Raw genomic sequence first — 23,157 nt, forward strand, 5'->3', positions numbered from 1 at the left:
ACCTGTGCGAGTATAGCACCAGGAAAGAGTCAGGGGAGCTTGGCTTCTTTTTGCCACACCAGTGGCTACTGATCAAGAATGCATGCACTGTCTTTTCACCATTTGAGGAGGCCACAAGGATGGTGAGCAGCAACAATGTATGCATCAGTGACACTGTCCCTCTAGTCTTCCTGCTAGAGCACATGCTTCGTGGAATCATGTACAGGACACTTGAGGTAGAACAGCCGGAGGAAGAGGAGGACTTCCTTTCCTCTCAAAGCTCCTTTTATCCAGATAGCATTCCTGTGGGCCCTCCAAAACACACAAGAAGAAGAGGAGGATTGTGTCAGAATAGATGTAGAGGATAACACTCAGCAGCAGTCTTCAAGGAATGGTTTTCAGTCCCCAGAAACCCAAGGAGTTGTACGTGGCTCTGAGGAGGTAGTTACGGATCTTGTGATCCTTAGTGACCCAGAGGACTCAGAATCGAATGCCTCTGCAAACATATGCTGCATGGCCTCCCTGATTCTGCAAAGCCAGCGAAATGACCCTAGGATTCGTGGTATCAGAGAGAGGGATCATTACTGGCTGGCAACCCTTCGTGATCCACATTACAAGGGTAAGGTTGCAGAACTCATCCTGCCTTTGCAGAGGGAGCAGAGGATGAAACATCTTCAGGAGGCCTTGAATAAAGGTTTGTGCAATGCATTTCCGGACCCTGGGAGGTTACAATTTCCTGGTGCTGGACAACATGTTTCTGAGGCTTCGTTCAGTCAGAGGAAGAGTGGTGGAGAAGGCAGCCGGCTGACTGATGCCTTTAAACAATTTTTCAGTCTTCAGCGACAAGGTCTGATTCAAGCAAACATCGCCAGTGTCTGCTTTACATGGTGCAGGAATATTTAGGGGCAAGAGCAGACTTGGGGACCTTTGCAACAGAGCATCCACTGGGTTACTGGGTCTTGAGAATGGACCACTGGCCAGAACTTGCTCAGTATGCAATTGAGCTACTGGCCTGTCCTGCATCCAGCGTGCTTTCTGAATGCATATTCAGTGCTGCTGGAGGGTTTGTAACGGATCAAAGAGTGCACCTGTCCACTGACTCCGGTGATAGGCTCACATTCATAAAAATGAATCAGTCTTGGATCACCAGCTATCAAGCGTCTGATGCAACTGATTGAATTTGCTATGGATGTGGGATCCCTTGAAGACTGCCTATGCTGACTATCCTATTCCTCCTCAATCTTGATGATGCTAGCTTCCAACAATATTTTTTGTTTAGGGCACCACCACCACCACCACCACCCAATGCCCAATTTTCTGCCCCTGTTTAACAGGGGCATGTAATTAAACATTTTGATATAATATTTAAACGCAGGGCCCATTCCTGCACCCAACAAAAGTAACTGGGAGGGCTTACAGTGTTGTGACACCACCACCACCATTCATTGCCCAAGGCCAAATTTTTCTGCCCCTGTTTAACAGGGGCAAGTAATTACAATTTTTTATATAATATTTCACAGCAGGGCCCGTTCCTGCACCCAACAAGAGTAACTATGAGGGCTTACAGTGTTCTGGTACCACCAACACCTAAGGCCCAATTTTCTGCAGAGTATATAGGGTAGGCCGTAATAAACTCAGTAGGAAAAACCTTCAGAGTTTATTCCGACGGGAAAACTGGTCGTGTGTGCAGGGCATAACTTTATTACTCTCTGGAATGTCCACAAATCTGTCATCTGTTATTGATGTTGGGGGCCCAGGAGAAGAAAAAACGCCATGAAACTATTAACACATTCCAGGAAAACATAAAATCCTTAGAAGCATGCGATAAGTTGGCCCCTTCATAAACTATTGTTACTGAACTCTATAAGTAGGATCTGAATTCAGTATGAAGTTTATAAAAAACTTTTTTATTTTTATCTGAAAAAAGTTAGACTTCCATGGTACTCCCAGGGTGACAAAGCAGGCAAAGTCCTAGCTTAACAATTTAAACGCAGGACAGCACAGCCCAAAATACAATATCTCGTAGACTCCCAGGGCCATAGACTTACCAACCCAAAAAACATGGCTAACTGTTTTGGCACCCTATATTCCAAACTATACAACCTACACCTCTCCCCTACAGAACCTAAACCTAGTCAATCATCAATACATGATTTCCTTTTCTCCTCTGCACCTCCCTTCTCTAACTCAAATGCAATTAGAAGCTCTGCCGCAACCCTTCTCACACCAGGAACTCCTAGCTCCTATTAGGGCACTCCCTTTGCATAGTCCAGGGGCAGGACAGCCTCAGTAATGAATACTACAAAACATACACTGAGCAAGTCCTACCCCATCTCTATAACTCCTTCAACAGATTCTTAGCCACTGGTGATATCCCATTGGAATCTGTTGAAGCTGTCATCACCACCATTCATAAACCTGGCAAGTCCCCTCATGAAACTGTACGCCAAATTATTAGCAACTCATTTTGCTCAGCACTTGCCCCACCTGGTACACCCAGACCAGGTGGGATTTATTCCTCACCATCAGGTCTCAGACAGAACAGGACATTTTGTATACCTCATTCACTGGGTAGAGCACATCCAAATGCCTTCCCTTCTCATTTCACTTGAAGCAGAGAAGGTGTTTGATAGGGTGAAACTGGAAGTATCTGACTTTACTCCACCCCCAGTGCCAAGGTTTTGACCACAGGCCTCCTCTCAGATTCATTTCCCATTACCAATAGCAGCCATCCGGGGTGCCCACTCTTACCCCTGATCTTTACCCTGGTTATTGAACCCCTAGCCCAAGCAATTTGCGCCAACCCTCTCATTTCTGGAATATTGGTAGGAAATACTCCACACAAAATTGGCATATATGCGGACAATATCATCATATCCCTTACAGTCCCATTACATTCGATGCTCCCTTTATGTCAAGTCCTGGAGAACTTTAGTGCAGTCTCCTTGTATAAGCTAAATGACTCTAAATCATCCATGATTGGAATCTCCTTGTCATCTTCACTCAAAACCAATATATCCAAAATTTCCCCCTTCTCCTGAGCACCCAACTCATCCATGACATACCTGGGTATTCAACTTACCTCTCTATTCTCTCCATCACCTTTCTTCTAAAGAAACTTCAATCAATAAGTACTTCTATGTAATCCATTAAAGCTTTCTGGACTTTCCCATTAACAATTCTATCGGCTGACATAGCTAAACGAACACTCTACACCTTCATATGGGCAGCTCATAAAGTCCTCACTATTGAGTACCTCTACTGCCTTTGCTAGTCTTGGAACACCCGACATCAAATCGTATTACAAGGCAATCATCCTGGACCAAGCAAAACGGTGGTGAGCCCCACTCTCCACTGCCCAATGGCTCCAACTGTAAGCTACAGCAAGTTTTCTACCCCCCCATCTACTATTAGCAGCGAATTGGATGGACATTCACATCGTTCCTTGTTACCCTCTGTCAATGTCGCAACCTGGAAAGCTATAGGACCAAACCTATCAAGGGATCCACATAAATGCCCTGCAGACCCTTCCGCTCCTCTTTCTCCAACTACTATCACCAAACTTACCACTACAGCATTGGTCTACAGCAGGGATTCATCAAATTGGAAACCTATACCACAAACTACACCTAAAGACTTCCAGCAACTCTCGGCCTCATATAACTTCCCTAGTAAGGACTTCTAACCTGCCTCTAACTGACTTCAATCATTCATAACACTATATACGGCCAACTTGTAAGCAGCCTTATTATAGTGTGGGGCGTTGACTTAGCCCCCTGTGCCATGATTGGCTAAAGGCACCCTGCCTTTGGCCAATCATGGCTCTCACAAGTTTAGGCGCAGGTCAGGTGTATGCTTTGGCCAATCATCAGACATCAATGCACTGTCATCACGTTCCGCAGTACTCAAATTTGCCGCGAACGCCCCATAATGTTCAGGAGTCGCCGAAAGGGCAAACATCCATCCACACTATACAATATGGATGGATGAGTCTCCCACTGCACCTACTGTATCTTGAGTACTCGAACGGCTGCATCTAATTGGATGCTGTTATTTGACCAAAATGTTTTTGAGGTCGACAGCACAACTATGAGTACCCGGTGCTAGGTGTGAACCTGAACTCTGACTTTTTGTTTTGGCCCAAAATCCAATAAGTGTGCACATTTTGCAAAATTCATAACATTGACAAAATTCTCCCCTTCCTAACAAACACCACCAAGCTACTAATTCAGTTCCTTGTCTAGACTATTGCAATTTTCTTCTTGTTGGCCTAACTTTATATAGGCTATTCCAAAATGCTGCTGCCATTCTCATCCACTGTACCAACAGCTAAGTGTCTGCCACCTCTCCCAGTTCCTCCACTGATATTGACTGCCCAACAAATAAAATTCTAAATACTAACAACATCATACAAAGCCATCCACAACTCTGCTGCAAACTACATCACCAACCTTGAATAAAAACAACCCCCAAACTGTTCTCTTCACTTTTCCCAAAATCTCCTGCTCTCTAGCCCCCTTATTACCTCCTCCCATGTTCACCTTTGGGACATCTCCAGAGTCTCTCTTGTCCTCTTGAACTCCCTACCCCAGGGGTGCCCAACCTTTTGAAGAGCGAGGGCCACTTAAGCGACTTGGTAACCTTTTGCGGGCCACAATGAGCAGAGCAGGCGGATGACAGGTCTGTGCAGAGTGGACACGGACACAGCCCACTCTACTCTATGGGTCCTCCAATCTGATCCGGATTGATCCCCTTCTGTTTTTCTGGGTTTTTTTTGTTTTTGTTTTTTTGCGAATCAGATTGGAGGTAGGTGGGTCTAAAAGGACACAAATATTTTTACAATTGCTGTTTCATAGAGGTGAATGGAGGGTTCGATTGAGTTGGACTGATTGTGTGAAAGGGGCCTTTCACACTAATGCAGCGCAGTGCACCTGTGTCTTTCGTGCGGGTTAGCTACACTTTGCCATAGACTTCTATTATATCCTGCAGGTGTGGTGCATTTTCTGAAAGCTCACCAAAACCGCAGGTAATAACAGAAGTCTATGCCTAAGCGCAGGTAACCTGAAGGTGCACTGCACCTGCAGATCTGTTTGAAAGCAGCCCAGTAACCACTGCGTAGATATGCCCATATATACACTGCAATTTTAGTAATAAACTGACCTTTAATAACAGTCTTCCATTCAGGTATCGCCTGCTGTTGCTGTCCCCGGCGCTATACAGGAAGCATCAGCTTATACAGCTCTGCTTCACAGCTGCTTGCTTTGCCGGCTTCATTAACAAAACAGATGCTCTGGGATGGCAGGTCTGCAATTCATGATCTGGGCTTGCCAATCTGCCATCCCACAGAAGGAGGTCGCGGGCCACATCAGAGGGCTCCCCGGGCCACTGGTTGGGCACCCCTGCCCTACCCCAACTTATAAGCCTATCTTCTTCTCTGTCCACCTTTAGATGATCCCTGAAAATCTCTTCCCTCACATTTTATTAGCTTTTGTATCACTTGCTCCCAATTTTAGATTGCAAGCACTCACGAGCAGGGCCCTCCTAACCCTGAATTGTATTATAACTGTATATTCTCTATTTTGTAAAGAGCTGTGCAAACTGTTGGCGTTATATAAATCCTGTATGATAAAGATTATTATCAACATGTTCCTTCTCCTTGCACTGTCTAGTCACAGGCAGGGGGAGGCACAAGACCAGTAAGTGTTACCTAACTGTAGCAGAGAAAATATCTCTTGTCCTGCCAGACAGGACTGTGCTGTGTGTCAGGGCCTTGTAAAGCTCAGAAATGAGTGGACAGGAATTTAAATCCTTTGGCAAATAAAACAGCTTGATTATACTGCATTATTTACTTGAATATTTAGCAATTTGCCTGGAGTTTTGCTTTAGGTCATTTGCACTTGAGGAAGCAGAATTTATTGTACAGAATATTGCAATTAAGCGCTGGAAGCTTCTTGGATGCAGAGAATACTTTACTGTCATGGAGAAATATCAGAACATGTCTTTAAGTGCATTGACCATAGATAGACAAAACATCATGTTATATCCTAGAACAGCCATTCTCAACCAGGGTTCCATGGAACCCTGGGGTTCCTCCAGAGGTTGCTAGGGATTCCTTGAGCTGTGGCTGATGAACCATCTATTTAATGATGCCTACAGAGTTTAAGTTTCAGCATCACTTAGCAAAGCCAACAGCATGACACCAAATATCTTTTTAGCTGTCTTTAAGGGTGGCATTCTGAACACCATTTTAAGGGGGACATTTTTCCTATGGACCACCAATATAAGGAGCCCTGATGATTTGGTTTTAGTAAGGGTTCCTCGAGACATGAAAATTATTTTTGGGGTTCCTCTAGTGTTAAAAGGTTGAGAAAGCCTGTAAGAGAGTATAAGAACTATAAACTATAATACTACAGCGCCACCTGCTGCATATATAGGTATAATGTATACGGTATTGCCAGTTTATTAACAACTTTACATTACATGCTGTTGTCCTTCCAACAGAATTAACACATTTTTGAAAGCTGGACAAATTCTTGAAAGCTTTAAATATATGCAGTGCACCTATATTTGAGATTAAATTTGGGGAAAGAAAGAAAAGAAACATATCTTCTTGTAAATTGTTCACCTGATATGTTTTGGAAATATTGTCACCTAGTAGATTCTCTCTAACAGATAAAGGATTTGAGGTAAAAGATTTGATTTAATAACATTACATCTAACCATCCAGGAAAATGTTTGTTTGGACCACGCTTATGAATTTTTCCTGAATGAGGAAGTGAGGGGTAGAAAATTGAGCGAGAAAAGTTTTGTTAGGTCATTTGCTAGCTGAATCCCAAAGTAACAGATGTAAGACAATGCCCATTTAAAAAAGCAAATTTGGCTTTGTAGTAAAGTACCGTTTAAAACTGAGGGAATCTGATTTATGGTAGCTTGGAAATTTGAGAGAGCCCTATATCATTTGAATTCACCATTCAAATTTGGGATGGTAATGTCTGATTGACTGATAAAGAAAATAAGAGATGCTTATCTCTGTCTTCTGCGTCTGGACATATTCGATGGTATCTGATTGTCAGGTCACCTTGAACCCAGGTGACAGATGCACACCGTAAGGATCAGGAGTGCACCGCAAGGTTGTGGAACCTACGGCTGACTGCTGCAGACGGGGGTCAAGGTGATAGGGAGGCAGGGCCGCCAGAACACCAAGATGGATCCCACCGGGGTTAGAGCGTAAGATTCCCTGGGGCGCGGAGTCTAAGAGCCAGCAGGTGTTCACCAGAGCCTCGAGTAGTGAGGATGGACTTGGCTGCAACTGGCTCCAGGTCGCGACCCCCAGGGTCCCCCAGCTCACACCCACAGTAGGCAACCGGAGGATAGGGATGGTGAGGGACAAAGCCAAGGTCGGGGCCACAAGCAGACAAGAATAGTCGGGGACACTCCAAAAGGTCAGGATCACAGGCAAACAGGGATAGTCAAAGACACGCCAAAGTCGGTAACAGAAAACAGTAGAAGAGCACACGGCAGGTAACAGAAAGCTAACACACAAAGGTTGATCAGCAGGATTGGCTTGCAGTGCACAGGTTAATATAGGGTTCTCTGATAGGAGCTAGGGTGGAGCCATGCCAGAGGATGGATTATAAAAGCAGTCAGGTGAGGGTCAGCTGGTCTTTAGAAATGAACACATGGAGACAGGTAAGCAGTCGAACTCTATTGCATAACCATGACACTGATACATATACAGCCAGGCCATTAGATACCATTAAATATGTTCAGACCCAGAAGCCAGAGATAAACATCTCAGAAAACTAGCAGAAGAAAGGTTACAAAGACAAAACCATCAACAACAGCATAAACATGGCCTTGAAAACCCAAAGAGAAAATCTTCTCCAATACACAGAGAAAAAAATAATAATAACCAAGTACCTCTAGTCACCACATACAACCCAGCACTAGAAGGGACCAAAAAGATAATCAAAGATTTAAAACCCATTATAACAGAGGATGAAACGCTGAAAGAAATATTCCAACAACCCTCAATATTGTCTTTCAGACAACTACTCAACCTCAGGCCGCGTACACACGCGCGGACTGTTTCGCCCAACCTTGTCCGCTGAACAGTGTTTGGGCGGACAGTCCGCTCGTGTGTGGGGCTTCAGCGGACAGTTTCAGCGGACAGTTGGCCGAACAAGGTCTTACGGAAATTCCGAAAAACTGTCCGCTGAAACAAGGTTTCAGCGGACTGTTCGCTCGTGTGTAGGCTTGTTCGGCCAACTAAGTCTCGCGCATGCTCAGAAAGGATTTCCACGTCGGAAGGTTGCATTGCAGTGTATAGGACGTCGTATTTTTCGTCCCGTCGTACGTGCCGTTCACGTCATCGCGCACGGTTTCAGCAAACTGTTCGTCCGTCGTGTGTGGCCATGTCCGTCCATGCTAAGTTTGAGCGGACTGTTCGCTCAAACTGTTGGACGGACAAAGTTGGGCCAACAGTCCGCGCGTGTGTACGCGGCCTCAGATAAACTAATCAGCAGGAAACTTCATTCTAATTATGAAGTCACAAATAATGGAAGCAAACCCTGCACTAAAAAATGCTGCAAACTGTGCAACCAGATCTATCCAAAAGTGTCACACACATAAATGGGACCTTCAGTATCATGGGATCATACAGCTGTAGCTTCAGTAATGTTGTGTACCTCCTTCAATGCAAAAGGTGTAGTGAAGGGTCTTATGTTGGTGAAACAGGACAGAAGTTGCAAGCAAGGATGAATTTGCACAGACATATCATCAAGGAACATAAAGAAGACAGAAGACATCACTTCTCACAACCCGACTACACTAAAGCAGATGTTTAAGTTTTTAGTTCTTAAAGGGAATTTCAGAACTATCCAGGAAAGGAAAACGTTTGAGCTAAGAATAATGCTTCTTTTTGACACAAAAAATAACGGCCTAAATTTAGATATGGGTTTCCTTACCAATTATCCTACAGTTTTACGACCCCCTCTGTCACTGTCACCCCCCCCCCCCCCCCCCCAGTCTAAAGCTCTCCCTCTGTCTTATGTCATTAAGTATGCTAGTTTTATTACCATTGCCATGTACACTTCTTTGTGTATGTTTGTTTTTCTTTCTTTTTTTTTTCTTTCCCTCTGAGATTTGTGTTTTTAACATTCTGCTACTGTCTGTGATACTTTTTTATATACTTATATAATGTTATACTAACATTCTGCTAAAACATTTGTGAATTAGTACTGCTGGGGCATTGAAGAAGGGGACATATACTGAAAGCTTGTCCTGAAAAATTGTATGTTAGTGCAAATAAAAAAAGTATCACGGACAGTACTCAATTGTCTATGTATTTGTTAGAAAGGACGAAATACAAACAGATAAAAATAACTACTGTAAGGAAATGGTTAAATGTGCCAGTACTTTTATAACCATTCACGTGTTGTGTCATATTATTATACAAGGCTCACCCTGAGGAGAATTCTCTTTTAAGTAGTTAATGTCTCTCTAATAAGATTTACTAGACTGGATTTTGATTAAGTGGTTTGATTTCCAGAAGGACCTTAATGTGATACTGAACAGTCACTGTTCTACATCTGCACAACAGGATGAAACAGTCATATTTGCATGAGCCTTGTCATCCTCCTGGCAATTCTGTTTGCTTGCTAAACTGTGACCCAAGACAATGATAATTGTGTATATATATATATATATACTGTATATATATATATATATATATATATATATATATATATATATATATATATATATATATACACCAGTATATTGGCAAAAGTATTAGGATGCCTCCCTTTGCGCGCACATGAACTTTAATGGCATTCCAGTCTTAGACCATAGGGTTCAATAGAAGCAACTATACCAGCTTCAACTCTTCTAGGAAGGCTGTCCACAAGGTTTGGGAGTGTGTCTATATGAATGTTTGACCATTTCTCCAGATGCGCATTAGTGAGATCAGGCACTGACGTTGAATGAGAAGGCCTGGCTCGCAGTTTCTGCTCTAATTCATCCCAAAGGTGTTTTATTGGGTTGAGGTCAGGACTGTGCAGGCCAGTCAAGTTCCTCCACCCTAAACTCACTCATCCATGTCTTTATGGACCTTGCTTTGTTCACTGGTCGAAATCATTTGGTGGAGGGGGGATTATGGTGTGGGGCTGTTTTGCAGGGGTTGGGTTTCAGCATACCAAGGCATTTTGGACAACTTCATGCTCCCAACTTTGTTGAAACAGTTTGGGGATGGCCCCTTTCTGTTCCAACATGACTGTGCACCAGTGCACAAAGCAAGGTCCATAAAGAAATGGGTGACTTTATGACTTTGGGCTGGAGAAACTTGACTGGCCTGCACAGAGGCCTGACCTCAACCCAAAAGAACACCTTTGAGATGAATTTGAATGGAGACTGTGAGCCAGGCCTTCTCTCCAACATCAGTGCCTTACCTCACAAATGCACTTCTGGAAGAATGGCCAAACATTCCCATAGACACACTCCTAAACCTTGTGGACAGCCTTCCCAGAAGAGAAGAAGCCGGACGAAGACTGGGATGCCATTAAAGTTCATGAAATCTGTAGACCTAACTTACTGTTAGAACTGACAACTCAGTGCCTGTACTAAAATACCAAGCTGTATTGCCAGCCTTGTCCAGTTCTTTTCTACTGGACAACAGAACATCTCCTCCTCTCTTTATCTTCATATTATAAGAGGGCAAGGCAGGGCAGATAACACTGCTTGGGATTTCAGTGCAGTAGAGGCAGTGGTGTTGTCGGCTCAAACAGGATGTGAAGAACTATCCAGATTTCTGGCAGAATCAACAGTTATTTCTCAGTATTTACAGTGGTCTTAAAGAGACAAAACATGAGTAAATTTTCATGTATTGCACACGTTTTGCACATTTTCTTTCCTATTTTGCCTAGAGAAATCTGACAACACAACAGTTTACACACAGTTGTGTTACAGTCAGGTGATGATCATGTTATGTCTTTGGATTTGATTACCCTAACAAAATTTCTTGAAGGTGTTATTTCATGCCTGAACAATCCTTCAGCTGGGATAATTTTAGAAACTGATAAGTATGTAGTTCTCAAAAAAGGAGTGTGCAGCATCACTCTGCAATTTGTAGTGGGACAGGTACCTAGTTGCCAGCTCGGGGAGCACATGGTTTCCATCATCCAAATAGGCAAGGTAGGCTCCATAACTCCAATAGCCATATTTGCAATCCAGAGAGCCCCTGTGAAGAAAGATATAACACCATAAGCTGTATTTAGTTTGTCGGTAACACTTTATCCGTCAACACAACTGCTCTTTAGAAAACTTAATAGTGATGTATTTCACCACTTTTAGACTCCCCGTTATAAAGTTGTGGGGGTGGGAGAGAGAGGGAAGTAGAGAAACAGAGGGTAATAAGTACAAGGAGAGAGAATAAAGGAGGGATAGAGAGAAGAGAGAGCAAAGTAAAAGGAATATGGTAGGTAAAGGATAAACAAGGGACAGCAGTGCACCATGAAAATTAAAGGTGGCCAAATCAAAATTCGGCAGGTTAAGCAGGGCCTAACCGAATTTCAATCCATGTATAGCCATTCCCATTTGAGAAAAGTTTACCTATTGATCAACTCCTCCTGAATGTGACTGTTGGAGTATTTGTGCTCGCTCTGCAGTGCAGCTAATATACAATATAGCCAGGAGGAAGATTCCTTCATCCACCTCAAATACGTGAATGGGGGAATCCGTTCCGATTTTTTTTTTTTTGATCAGCTAACTGACTAATCAAAAAAAAAATGAATCATCTATCGCCAGCTTAAAGCGGTTTTGCACCTAAAAAAAAAATATTAAAAGTCAGCAGCTACTAATATTGCAGCTGCTGACTTTTAATAAAATCACACTTACCTGTCCCAGGGTCCAGCGATGTCGGCGGCAGATGACGAGCGATCGCTCATCTCACTGCTGCCCCCGCCGCCATCGTCTGTCAGGGAATCGAGAAGTGAAGCATTACAGCTTCACTGCCCGGTTCCCTACTGCGCATGCGCGAGTCGCGCTGCGCGTCTCTTATGGTCCCCCGCTGTGTCTCTGGGAACTGTGTGTTTCCCAGAACACAACGGGGGGGGGGGCGGAGCGTCTGCGGGGGTCTGCGGCGGTCTGCCCGGAAGTGGGTGCAGATACCTCGATTATCCAGGTAACTGCACCCCCCTCCCCCCTGAAAGGTGCCGATTGTGGCACCGGAGGGGGGGAGGGATCAGATTAGCGGAACTTCCCCTTTAGGGTGAAGAACCGCTTTTTAAGAGTCGGTTAGAAGAGAAGAGAGTTTTAAGGGGGAAGGTAATACGAGGAGAGGGGTACGGAGAGGGTTAAATATTTCTGAGATAGATATGCACTGCAAACAACCTGTCATGGACTTGGGTACAGAGTATACAAGGAAATAGAAGACTAGTATAAAGGTGTATCCATTTATTGGGTGCCCCCCGAAAATTGACAAGCACACTGGCACACTATCACAAAAACCCAATGTACCCAAATAAGGATAAAGCTCATAGTTCAAATTAATAGCTGGATTAACTCTCATATTCCCATTATTAATATTTTGATCCTGTGATCCCATGAGGGATTAAACATATTCTCTCTGATCTTTGGAAAATGAGCAATGATCACAAACTATGTGTTTCCCCAATATGGAATGACCTCTTCCTCCATACTGATTTGCAGTCACCAAGACTGGAGAATTAAAAAGCGGGTTGTGACCTATCAGGTTCAAGTATTAGAGCCAGGTCTTGCTGGGGACCAACTGTGTGTTCAGGAGCGCATAGACCATATAATCTAGGACAGAGTAGATGCTTGGAATAGATTCCAGCAGAGGTAGTGAGTCAGTCAACAGTAAGTGGATTCAAACATGCTTGGGGCAAACATTGATCTATACTCAGACAAACAAGTTAACAAAAAACAAACAAAAAAAACACATGAAACGAAAAAATAAACAAAAATCATATTAATATGAATCCAGTAAAAATAGTGGCAAACTCAATGGACAACTTTATCCTTTTTCTCCTGAAACTTTTCTATTTTGAGCCTTAAGCAGTGGCACTGCAAAGAAAAGCCAGGAGGCTTTATGACAATTATTTTCATTTTTGGAGTGATAGTGAAAACCCCTATGAGGGCAACAATTTGTTGTGTTGAACTTTATTTTCCTTTTTGTTAAAAGTGGGCCAACCGACCCTGAAACAGTATTCCCTGGCTGGTCTGAGTGCACAGGTGATGCAATACACTTGAGAAATAGCCCCCCGCAATATCACAATATACAACATAGCTCCCAACTATCCCTTATTTTGAGGGACTGTCCCTGATTTGGAACAAAACAGAACAAAAATATTACAGCGCACACATGCAAAACTAACATTTACCTCCAGCAAGGCTTTTTAAAAACACCTAGACATTTTCAAAAACCATTATCAAAAAATATGGGGATTTGGTCACACCATATTGCTATACAGTGCTTAAGCCCACTTACTGCGACAAAGTACCCCATGATTAGTGGGTCCTACACTATCCATAGACTAGGAGATCCTGCTTCTCTGAACCATGGGAGCTATACTCCTCTATATGGAAGAACATGAGGTCTCCACCATGACACAGGTGGTCACTAAATGAGAGGTACTTACTGAGGGAGTGGGGTGCTCCACCCAACAGGATTTGGACCCCACTCCCTCAGTAAGTACCTCTCATTAGTGACCACCTGTGTCATGGTGGAGACCTCCTGTTCTCCCATATAGAGGAGTATAGCTCACATGGTTCAGAGAAGCAGGATCTCCTAGTCTATGGATAGTGTAGGACCCACTAATCATGGGGTACTTTGTCGTAGTAAGTGGGCTTAAGCACCGTATAGCAATATGGTGTGACCAAATCCCCATATTTTTTGATAATGTTTTTTGAAAATGTCTAGGTGTTTTTAAAAAGCCTTGCTGGAGGTAAATATTAGTTTTGCATGTGTGCGCTGTAATATTTTTGTTCTGTTGTATGGTCTTATGGCAGCACCATCTTTATGCATTTTTTTAGGGTATGCCCCCCAAATATCTTGTTTATCTTGTTTGATTTGGAACAATGTGCCTCTGTCCCTCTTTCCTCCTCATTTGTCCCTCATTTTGGTCTGATCTATTTAGTTTTAGTTGTATATAAAATGCACTTTTTATATTTCAAAAAGTGTTTGCCAGTGCTAAACCTTTCATCCAATTTCTAAATTGTTACATTGCATTTGTAAATTACAGAAACCAGTATACTGGAATAGTAGTGGTAACAAAAAGCACTTAAATTCTTCTTTAAGGGGGTGTGGCAGGGGTGTGTCTTATGCCAACATACTTTTGCTAAGAGGTGTCCCTCGTTCCAATCTCAAAAAGTTGGGAGGTATGTACACAGTATATATATATGTATATGAAGGGGGTTTGGAGGGTGAGTGGGGAAGGTTTGTCTGTACCGGGCCCCATGCTGGTTGATGCAGGTGTGGCATTTTTAGAAGAACTGCAATTTAAGTGCCATTATGTACACAATATAACTTACCAGCAGCAACCAAGATATAAGGGTCCTTGAGGAGTATAAGATATGATGTTGGTGCAATGCTCTAAAGAATAAAACACAATATATTAGAAGCAGACATAGCAGTGAGTACCCATATCTCTCCCTTTACTGACACTGACACTCACCCCTGGAGAAAACTTAGAAGGCTTCAGAAAGAAAAGCTGGAGAGCTGTGGACAGAAAGGGAAACAAAAGAAGAATCAGAAGGCGGGATAAGGTGGTAATGCATTCAATGTGGTGCAGTGCATCGTCATACTATTTTTCTTTTTAATTGCATCACAATGACTGCCTACAGTGGCTTCCTTCCCCTTGGCAGTTCATATTGTGAATTATGACAAATTAAAGCACAAACAGGATCATTTAAACCCATTAGGGCTTTTTCACCTCTTCAGTTCTTTTTTGCATATATTCTGTAGAGATAAATGTACCTCAATTGGTTGAAGGGTCAAAATTCATATACTGAGTTTAAAAATGGATGACACATTTAGTGCAATATGAATATTATTTGGTAGTTTAATAGTATAACATGCACAGGTGTATACCACACACCTACATTTTAAGAGGGAAGTTTCAGGAAAAAAACTTTAATTTTAAATAAAGAACTTTGAAACAAAATAAGGCTCAGTGCCCATCAATGCAGCCTTACCAGTGCCTATATGCAGCCTCACTAGTGCCCATCAGTGCAGCATGATCAATGCCCATCTGCAGCTTCACAATTGCCCAGCTGCAGCCTGATCAATGCCCATCTGCAGTCTTACAATTTCCCATCAATGCAGCTTGATCAATGCCCATCTGCAGCCTCAAAAGTGCCAACAATGCAGTCTAATCAATGCCCATCTGCAACCTCACCTCAGATTACTGCTGCCTCAGAGGGGACAGATAGAGGACGGGACGAGCACCATCAGATTACATACAGCGATAATCTCCTGTTTACACGGTGGCTTCTTTAATACAAAGTCCCGCCTCTTGGACTGGCTTCTATGATAGACAGAACACTGGTCCAATGCTGGCCCAGGAGAGGGGACTTCCTGTTACAGAGGCCGATGAGTAAACAAGAGATTCTTGCTGTATGTAATCTGACGGCACTCGTACCGCCCTACTCCCTGTCCCTTCCAAGGCAGCTAAAATTGAAGAATTGACATATAACATGCACACACTATTTGCACCCAATTTTCAGAGTGAAAAAGTGCATGTAATAAGCCGATAAATACTAGTGCATCTCATTATACAGATTACTACACCTACGCAAAGGATATTTTAGATGGAATGTAAGGGATTTGGTTCCAAAAGAGGGACAGTCCCTCCAAATAAGGAACATTTAAGCACTTTGACAGAGCAAAGTGGATACGTTTGCGTGGTACAGTCCATATCTTTGAGTTTCGGCATGGTTTTTTTTCAAATGTACTTCACACTGAAGTTTATCTCCTTGCAAATGAGTCTCCCTTTGGAATGAATGGCATTAAATGTGTAATACAGTAAAACCTTGAATTGCAAGCAAAATTTGTTTCCGCAAACATGCTTGCAATCTAAAGCACTCGTATATTAAAGCAAATTTCCCTATAAGAAATAGTGGAAACTCAAGTGATTCGCTCCACAACAATTTATTTATACTGTAATGCCACGTACACATGACCGATTTTTCCATCAGAATAAACTCTGACGGTCTTTCCAACAGAGTTCTGACGGAGTTGCCTACACACGATCACACCAAAGTCTGTTCATTTAGAAGGCAATGATGTACCACGGGACTAGAAAAAGGAAGTTCAATAGCCAGCAGCCAATAGCTGCCCTTGCGTCGTTTTTGGTCCGTCAGAATAGCATACAGACGAACAGTTTTCCCGATAGGAATTGATTCTGTCGGAAAGATTTAAAACATGTTCTATTTCTAGGTCCATCAGAATTTTTGAAAAAAAAAGTCAGATGAATTCCACACACGATCGGAATATCCAATGAAATGATTCCGTCGACCTTTTCTGCTGGAAAGTCCGGTCGTGTGTACACGACATAAGTCCTTCAGTTTATAGTCCATATAAAAATTATTATAGCAATGTGATAGGTTGTGTAACCATAAAATGTCCATCCACAAATGGAAGCCTTCACAAGGGGATTAGAAGGAAAATCCATCAGAAGCTACAGAGCTCTACTGCAGGGTAGTCTTCCCGGTCATGATTGCAAACTGACAGCGGTGAAAGCCAGCGGTGAGGAGGAAGGTCTATGTGGACAGCTTTACCCCGGATGACTGCATACTTAGATGTGCCTGTTTTAATCATCAATCATGTGAGTTGCTAAATGTTGTACCTTCATTAAATGTAACCATATTGCTACACTTAGAGGTGCCTCTGTTTTATACTCAGTTGTGACATGACGCTACTTGTATATCAAGACATCGCTCGTTTATCAAGTCAAAATTCTGCTTGTCTTGCAAAACGCTCTTAAACCGAGTTACTCTCAATCCAAGGTTTTACTGTATAGTGTAGTATAGGACAGGCTTGTGCATAACGAAAAAATATTTTGTTTAGATTAGTTAATCTAGTTATTTTGTTTCGTTAAAGTCTGTTGATTCATTAAATTTGTATTTGGGATTCGTATACGGAATTCATTTTATTTATTTTTTTTATTTACCGTCTTTTTCCGATTTGAAACATTCGAAATATGGTTACAGTTAGAATTTGAATGGAATTCAATGTAAAATTAGATTTGAATTTCAATTTGAATTTAAACTTCGTAATTCGGGTATTCGGATATATTCGAATCTCAGAATAACCAAGTTTGTCCGAATATTAATTAGAAATGAACCACAAATGACTAGTATCAGAGGGTATTAAGGCAAGTAGCTGCACATTTGCTTGTTTCTCTACATTTAAATGCACATGAACTACATGACCAGGCTTGAGGGGAAAACATCTATGGAAATGCACCAGGTACTGTATGCGCCCACAGAAACTACGGGAGTCAACAATGGACTGTACTTCATACTCCTCATGGTTCTCAACCTGTACAGGGTGAGGACGTGGCACCAAGGGGGTAAAGCGGTTGTGGACCAAAGGTTTCAATAAGGAGACATTAAATAAATTTGAAATACACATGTTAGAAGGAAGGTCTAATGCGTAAGCCACTGGGTTAATCCTGCGAAGAATACGGAAAGGCCCAATAAACCGAGGTGTGAACTTCAGTGACAGAAAACATAGTCGGAGGTTGTGAGATGACGGCCAGACCCTGTCCCCAAACTGGTAGGAAGGCGCAGGCAGGTGTCTGCAGTCAGCATGGAGTCTGTTCCTATCATTAGCATGTTGCAAAGCCTCCTGGACTTATGCCCAAGTGGAATGAAGACCATGGAGATGCTCCTCTAATGCAGGAATACTCTGCGGAACAAATGAGTCAGGAAACATGAAAGGTTGGAAACCATAGTTCGCCATAAACGGGGACAATCGGGAAGCAGAATTCAAGGCACTATTGTGAGCAAACTCTGCCCACGGTAATAGGTCTGACCAGGTGTTATGATGGTCAGAAATATAGCAACGTAGGAATTGCTCCAAGGACTGGTTGGCTCGTTCTGTGGCCCCATTAGACTGTGGGTGATACGCAGAGCAAAAAGCAAGCTGAATTCTCAACTGTACACAAAAGGACCAGGACACAAACTGACTACCCCTGTCTGAGAAAATCACCTTGGGTAGCCCATGTAAGCAAAAGATCTCCCGAGCAAAAATGCAAGCCAGCTGCTTAGAAGTGGGCAAATTCTTAAGTGGAATACAATGAGACATTTTTGAGAACTGGTCAACCTCCATAAGGATAATCGTGTTGCCCTGGTAGTTGTGTAACTCCACAATGAAATCCATAAACAGGTGGGTCCAGGGCCTCTCTCCATTGGGTATGGATTGTAGGAGGCCCACTTGAAGATGTCTTGGATTCTTACCCTAAGCACACATGGAAAAGGCAGCTACGAAGGTGGTTACATCAGCACGGAGACTAGGCCACCATAATTGCTGGGAAATGCCCCAAAAGAGTTTATTCTTCCCAGGGTGGCCAGCAGCCTTGGCAGAATGGTAAGTCTGGAGCACGGTAGTATGGAGACTATCTTGCACAAAGCAACAGTCACAGGGTTTCTCAGGAGGAGCATGGACCTGAGCAACAAGAATTTTGTCACCTAAAGGAGAAGTGAGACTGGTGCGAACTGTTGCCAGAATAAGTTCAGGAGGAATCACAGGAACAGGAACCGACTCCATCTTGGAAGTGGAGGAAAATTGTCGTGACAAGGCATCAGCCCTTACATTCTCAGTACCGGGTAAGAATGAGACAATGTAATTGAAACTTGACAAGGAAAGAGGCCATTGCGCCCTTCTGGGAGAGAGGCGTTAAAACAAGAATGTGTTATTCTTGTCTAAATGTGTTATTCTAATGGTCAGTTATGCCTTGTACACATGGTCGGACATTCCAACCACAAAATCCGTCTGATTTTTTCAGACGGATTTTGTCCAAAACTGGTGTTGCATACTCATGGTCGGACAAAGTTGTCGGAAAATCCAATCGTTTGGAATGTAGTGACGTTCGTTACCTATGACAGGACTACGAAGAGGCTAGTAGCCAATAGCTTTGGTCTCGTAATTTGATCTGAGCATGCGTGGCACTTTGAATTCTCTACAAACGATTGGAAAAAGTCGGATCTGATTTTTTTGTCGGAAAATTTTAAATCCTGCTCTCAAATTTCTGATGGAAAAAGTCCAATAGAGCTCACACACGATCAGATTTTCTGACAATATAATCCAATCGGACATTTTCCATCGGATATTCTGACCATGTGTACAGGGCATAAGAATGAGAACCGGCACAGTGGTACCTTTGAGGAGATGTCTCCATTCTTTCAGGCCTAAAATGATCGCCAACAGCTCTCCAATCTCGTAATTGCACTCCGTAGGTGACAATTTCTTGGAAAAGTAGCCAGAATTATGCAAAGCGCTCTCACGGGTAGGACGTTGAGACAGAAGGGCGCCAACTCCAGTCTCAGAAGCATCAACCTCAAGGATAAAAGGTAACTTAGGATCAGGATGTGCCAACACAGGAGCAGAAACAAAGGCAGCCTTGAGACTCTCAAATGCCTTAACAGACTGTGGAGACCACCTCTGTGGGTTACCGTCCTTTCTGGTCATATCAGTCAGGTACATGACCAGAGATGAGAAGTTATGAATAAACTTCTAATAATAGTTGGCAAAGCCCAGGAAACACAGCAGAGGACATAAACTCACAGGCCACTGTAGGACTGCTGAAAGTTTCTCTGGGTCCATCGAAAAACCAGCAGTGGAAATTACATAACCCAGGAATTTAACCTGTTCACGATTGAACTTGCACTTCTCCAATTTACAATAGAGATTGTTCTCTTAGTTTCTGAAGCACATGACAGACATCTGTGTGGTGGTTCTCCAGGATATTGGAAAATATGAGGATATCTTTGAGATAAACCACCACACATAACTGCAACAAATCTTGGAGGACATTGTTAATGAATTCCTGGAAAACTGTTACAAAGGCCAAAAGGCATTACAAGGTACTCATAATGGCCTGTTCTGGTATTAAATGCAGTTTTCCACTTGTCGCCCTCCTTAATCCTCACGAGATTGTATGCCCCTCTCTAATCAAGCTTCATGAGGTGGTCAAATTATTCCATAATCAACAGAATTGGATAGGCATTCTTAATCGTGAAATGATTGGGACCCCTATAATCAATACAAGGTCTCAGTTCACCACTCTTCTTCTTCACAAAGAAGAAACCAGCACCAGCAGGGGACAAGAATTTGCAGATGAAACCTCAAGAAAGAGCGCCTGCAACATACTCCTCCATGGCCTTACCCTCCAAGACCGACAAAGGGTAAACCCAGCTACGAGGGGGTATGGCACCAGGTTGAAGGTCAATTGCGCAAGCATACAGCCGGTGTAGAGGCAAATTACCGGCTTGACCTTTGTTAAAGACATCGCTAAAATCGCGGTACTCCTCCAGCAGGAAGGAGAGTGAAGAGGTGCACAGGGCCTTGGCTACCTTCTGGAAGCGTGTCTTACTGCATTGTGGCAACCAGGAAAGAACCTCAGCACGGAGCCAATCAAAAGAGAGGTTGTGCCTCTGTAACCAAGGATAACCAATGACCAGTGGAAACTTAGGTGAGTAAATAACTTGGAATTGGATTATCTCATGGTGTAGAGCCCCTATGGTCATGGACAACCGAACCATCTCATAAGTCACATGGGCAGGCTGTAGGGGTCTCCCATCAAGAGCATCAATGGAAAGTGGAGTGTCACGCAGCTTTGATACAAAGGCAGCATCAATGAACAGGCTTGCAGCCCCAGAGTTGATTAGAGCCTGTATCTTGACGGACGACTCAGCCCAAGAGAGGGTGACCGAAAACAGGGGATTTTCCTTCTGGATAACTGGGGACGAAACAACGCCGCCTAAGGTCTGTCCGTGACAGGACCTCAAAGTTCAGGCATTCCCTGGACAGGTAGGACAAGACCAAAAAGTGACCTGCCTAGCCAAAATAAAGGCACAATCTCTCCCTCCTCCTAAAGGTTCTCTCATCCGAGAGATATGTGAAGCCCAAGTGCATGGGTTCATCTTCAATGATCGACTCGGTACCAGGAGGCATGGGAGGTGAGGGAGGCACAGGTGGGACTACAAAGCTCGGAGGCAAACGTACAGGAGGCTTCCACAAGCGCTCCTTAAAAGAGAGACTTTCTCTGGAGTCTGGAGTCAATGAGGATGGCAAACATGATCAACTTCAACTCATGATCAACTTCAACTATCAAGTGGATATATCTCGGGGTGCTATCTCATCCTTGATGGAATCCGAGAGACCATGAGAAAAAGCAGCCACGAGGGCCTCAATGTTCCAAGCAACCTCTGCTGCAAAAGTACTGAATTCAATCGCGTAGTCTTCGCAGTTCTTGTACTCTTTTTGATGGACATGAGGCACTTGGCAGCAGAAGCGGAGAGTGCGGGAACATCAAATACCCTTTTAAAAGAGGCCACAAACTCAGGGTAACTCAAAACAACAGGTTTTTGCGTCTCCCATAGAGGGTTTGCCCAGGCCAAGGCTCTCTCAGAAACCAAGGATATAACGAAACCTACTTTGCTTCTATCCGTGGCAAACTAAAAGCATCTAAAGGTATATCTCAACCTGGTTGAGTAACCCTCTGTATTGAAATGGATCACCCCCAAATCGCTGGGAAAGGGGCGCAAAACCAGATATACCTCTTATAGAGGTAATACTCGGGGCGGGAGCCTGCACAAAAACTGGTGCAGCAGCAAGCAGGGGCGGCCTGCAACTCAGGTTGTACCGGAGTAGCCACAGTGGGAGATTCCAGGTAAGTCGTGTGACTCAGGAGTGTTTGTAATGCCATGGCAAACTGATCCATGCGGTGATCTTGCTCATCCAATCTGGAAAAAATATTACCAACAAGGTGGATTGACTGTATCTTCTGAATTCATGGCCTTCACCTACTGTCAGAAACCATGAAATCAGACCGAGACAGAAGTACAGTTAAATCACACTTGTTTAATAATAAAAGTAAATAGAACAAAACATAGTCAAAACATAGCCAGAGTTCAGGATAGTCAGACAAGTAAAACGTCAGGAAGCCGGAGATGAACGTAGTAAAACAGCAAGCAGAATCTGGAGCTCGAAAGGATGTCAGCCAAGCAAGTCTTTCAACAGGAATGCAGGAGAGCGTCTCTGTGATGTTGACTAAGGCGAAGGCAGAGATCCTCTGGGCTGGACGGCTTAAGTAGGCAGGGCTGACGAGCATGATATCATCAACAGCTGAGTAACTGTGGAGAGATTGGAGCTGCTGTCATTTAGCCGACAGCTGAGCGACCAGCTCAGAGAAGGAAGGGCTGAGCTCAGCCCTGACATGCGCCCTCTAGATGGACTAATTTCCCTTCCTTACTATAAATAGTAAGGAGTGGTGGAGAAAAAAAGGAGTGGAAAGTTGAGTAATGAATGGTTAGTGAGAGGAGAAGTGTGTACCTCAGCCCTTGTGGGAGCGCTAGGACCTGCACAACGCAAAAAATGTGAAGTTACCAGAAACATTCTTCCCCTGCAGGGGAATGCTGTCTATTCTTCCCCCAGTGGGTCCTGCCAGAAAAGCTGGAGAGCTCTATTGAGAGAAAACCCTGAAAGTGGGCAGAGAGCTGAATGTGACCAGCCATGATACATGCTGCACATGGACTGTAAATATATACGTTTAAATTGATTGTTCGTTGCATGTTTGAAAAGCGAAGAAAACTTTCAGGAAGAAGTGGATTACATCTTTATTTCAGTGGTACATGGTGGCCTCTACCCGGGAAACAAGAAGTAAGTGTACTAGTGGTTGTCAAAAGAAGGAGGATTGGCCAGACTGGTGGTGGTGGCAGGTCTCCTTTCTGGGCCATGTACCCTCAACCCTGGCTGAGTATTTAGCACACCCTCTGACAGACCCAACCTGCAACCACATATTCAAGGCCCCCTCAACTCTGTTTTAACACTAAAGTGATGTTCCCTGATAGGTCTTATTGGCCAAAGAGTGTGGAGCTGGAGCTGTGTAGCCAGATTTGACCCAGGACCGTTGGCTTATATTTGCTGTATGCCTGTAG

General features: G+C 43.5%; 1 protein-coding gene across 1 annotated transcript in view; it reads right to left on the bottom strand.

Annotated features, from left to right (window-relative positions):
* The window catches only part of SLC18A1 (solute carrier family 18 member A1), a 78,801-nt gene that overhangs the window by 30,471 nt on the left and 25,173 nt on the right, over positions 1-23,157 (bottom strand). Inside the window, exons 8-10 of the mRNA XM_077469796.1 lie at positions 14,670-14,713; positions 14,527-14,587; positions 11,120-11,215 (exon numbers count right to left, since the gene is read on the bottom strand). Of these exons, the coding sequence (XP_077325922.1) occupies positions 11,120-11,215; positions 14,527-14,587; positions 14,670-14,713 (201 nt within the window). The remainder of the gene's footprint in view (positions 1-11,119; positions 11,216-14,526; positions 14,588-14,669; positions 14,714-23,157) is intronic.

This window comes from Lithobates pipiens, unplaced genomic scaffold (assembly GCF_037356315.1).
Source record: "Lithobates pipiens isolate NorthernLeopardFrog02 unplaced genomic scaffold, aLitPip1_a1.2 Scaffold_8, whole genome shotgun sequence".
Lineage (NCBI taxonomy): Eukaryota > Metazoa > Chordata > Amphibia > Anura > Ranidae > Lithobates > Lithobates pipiens.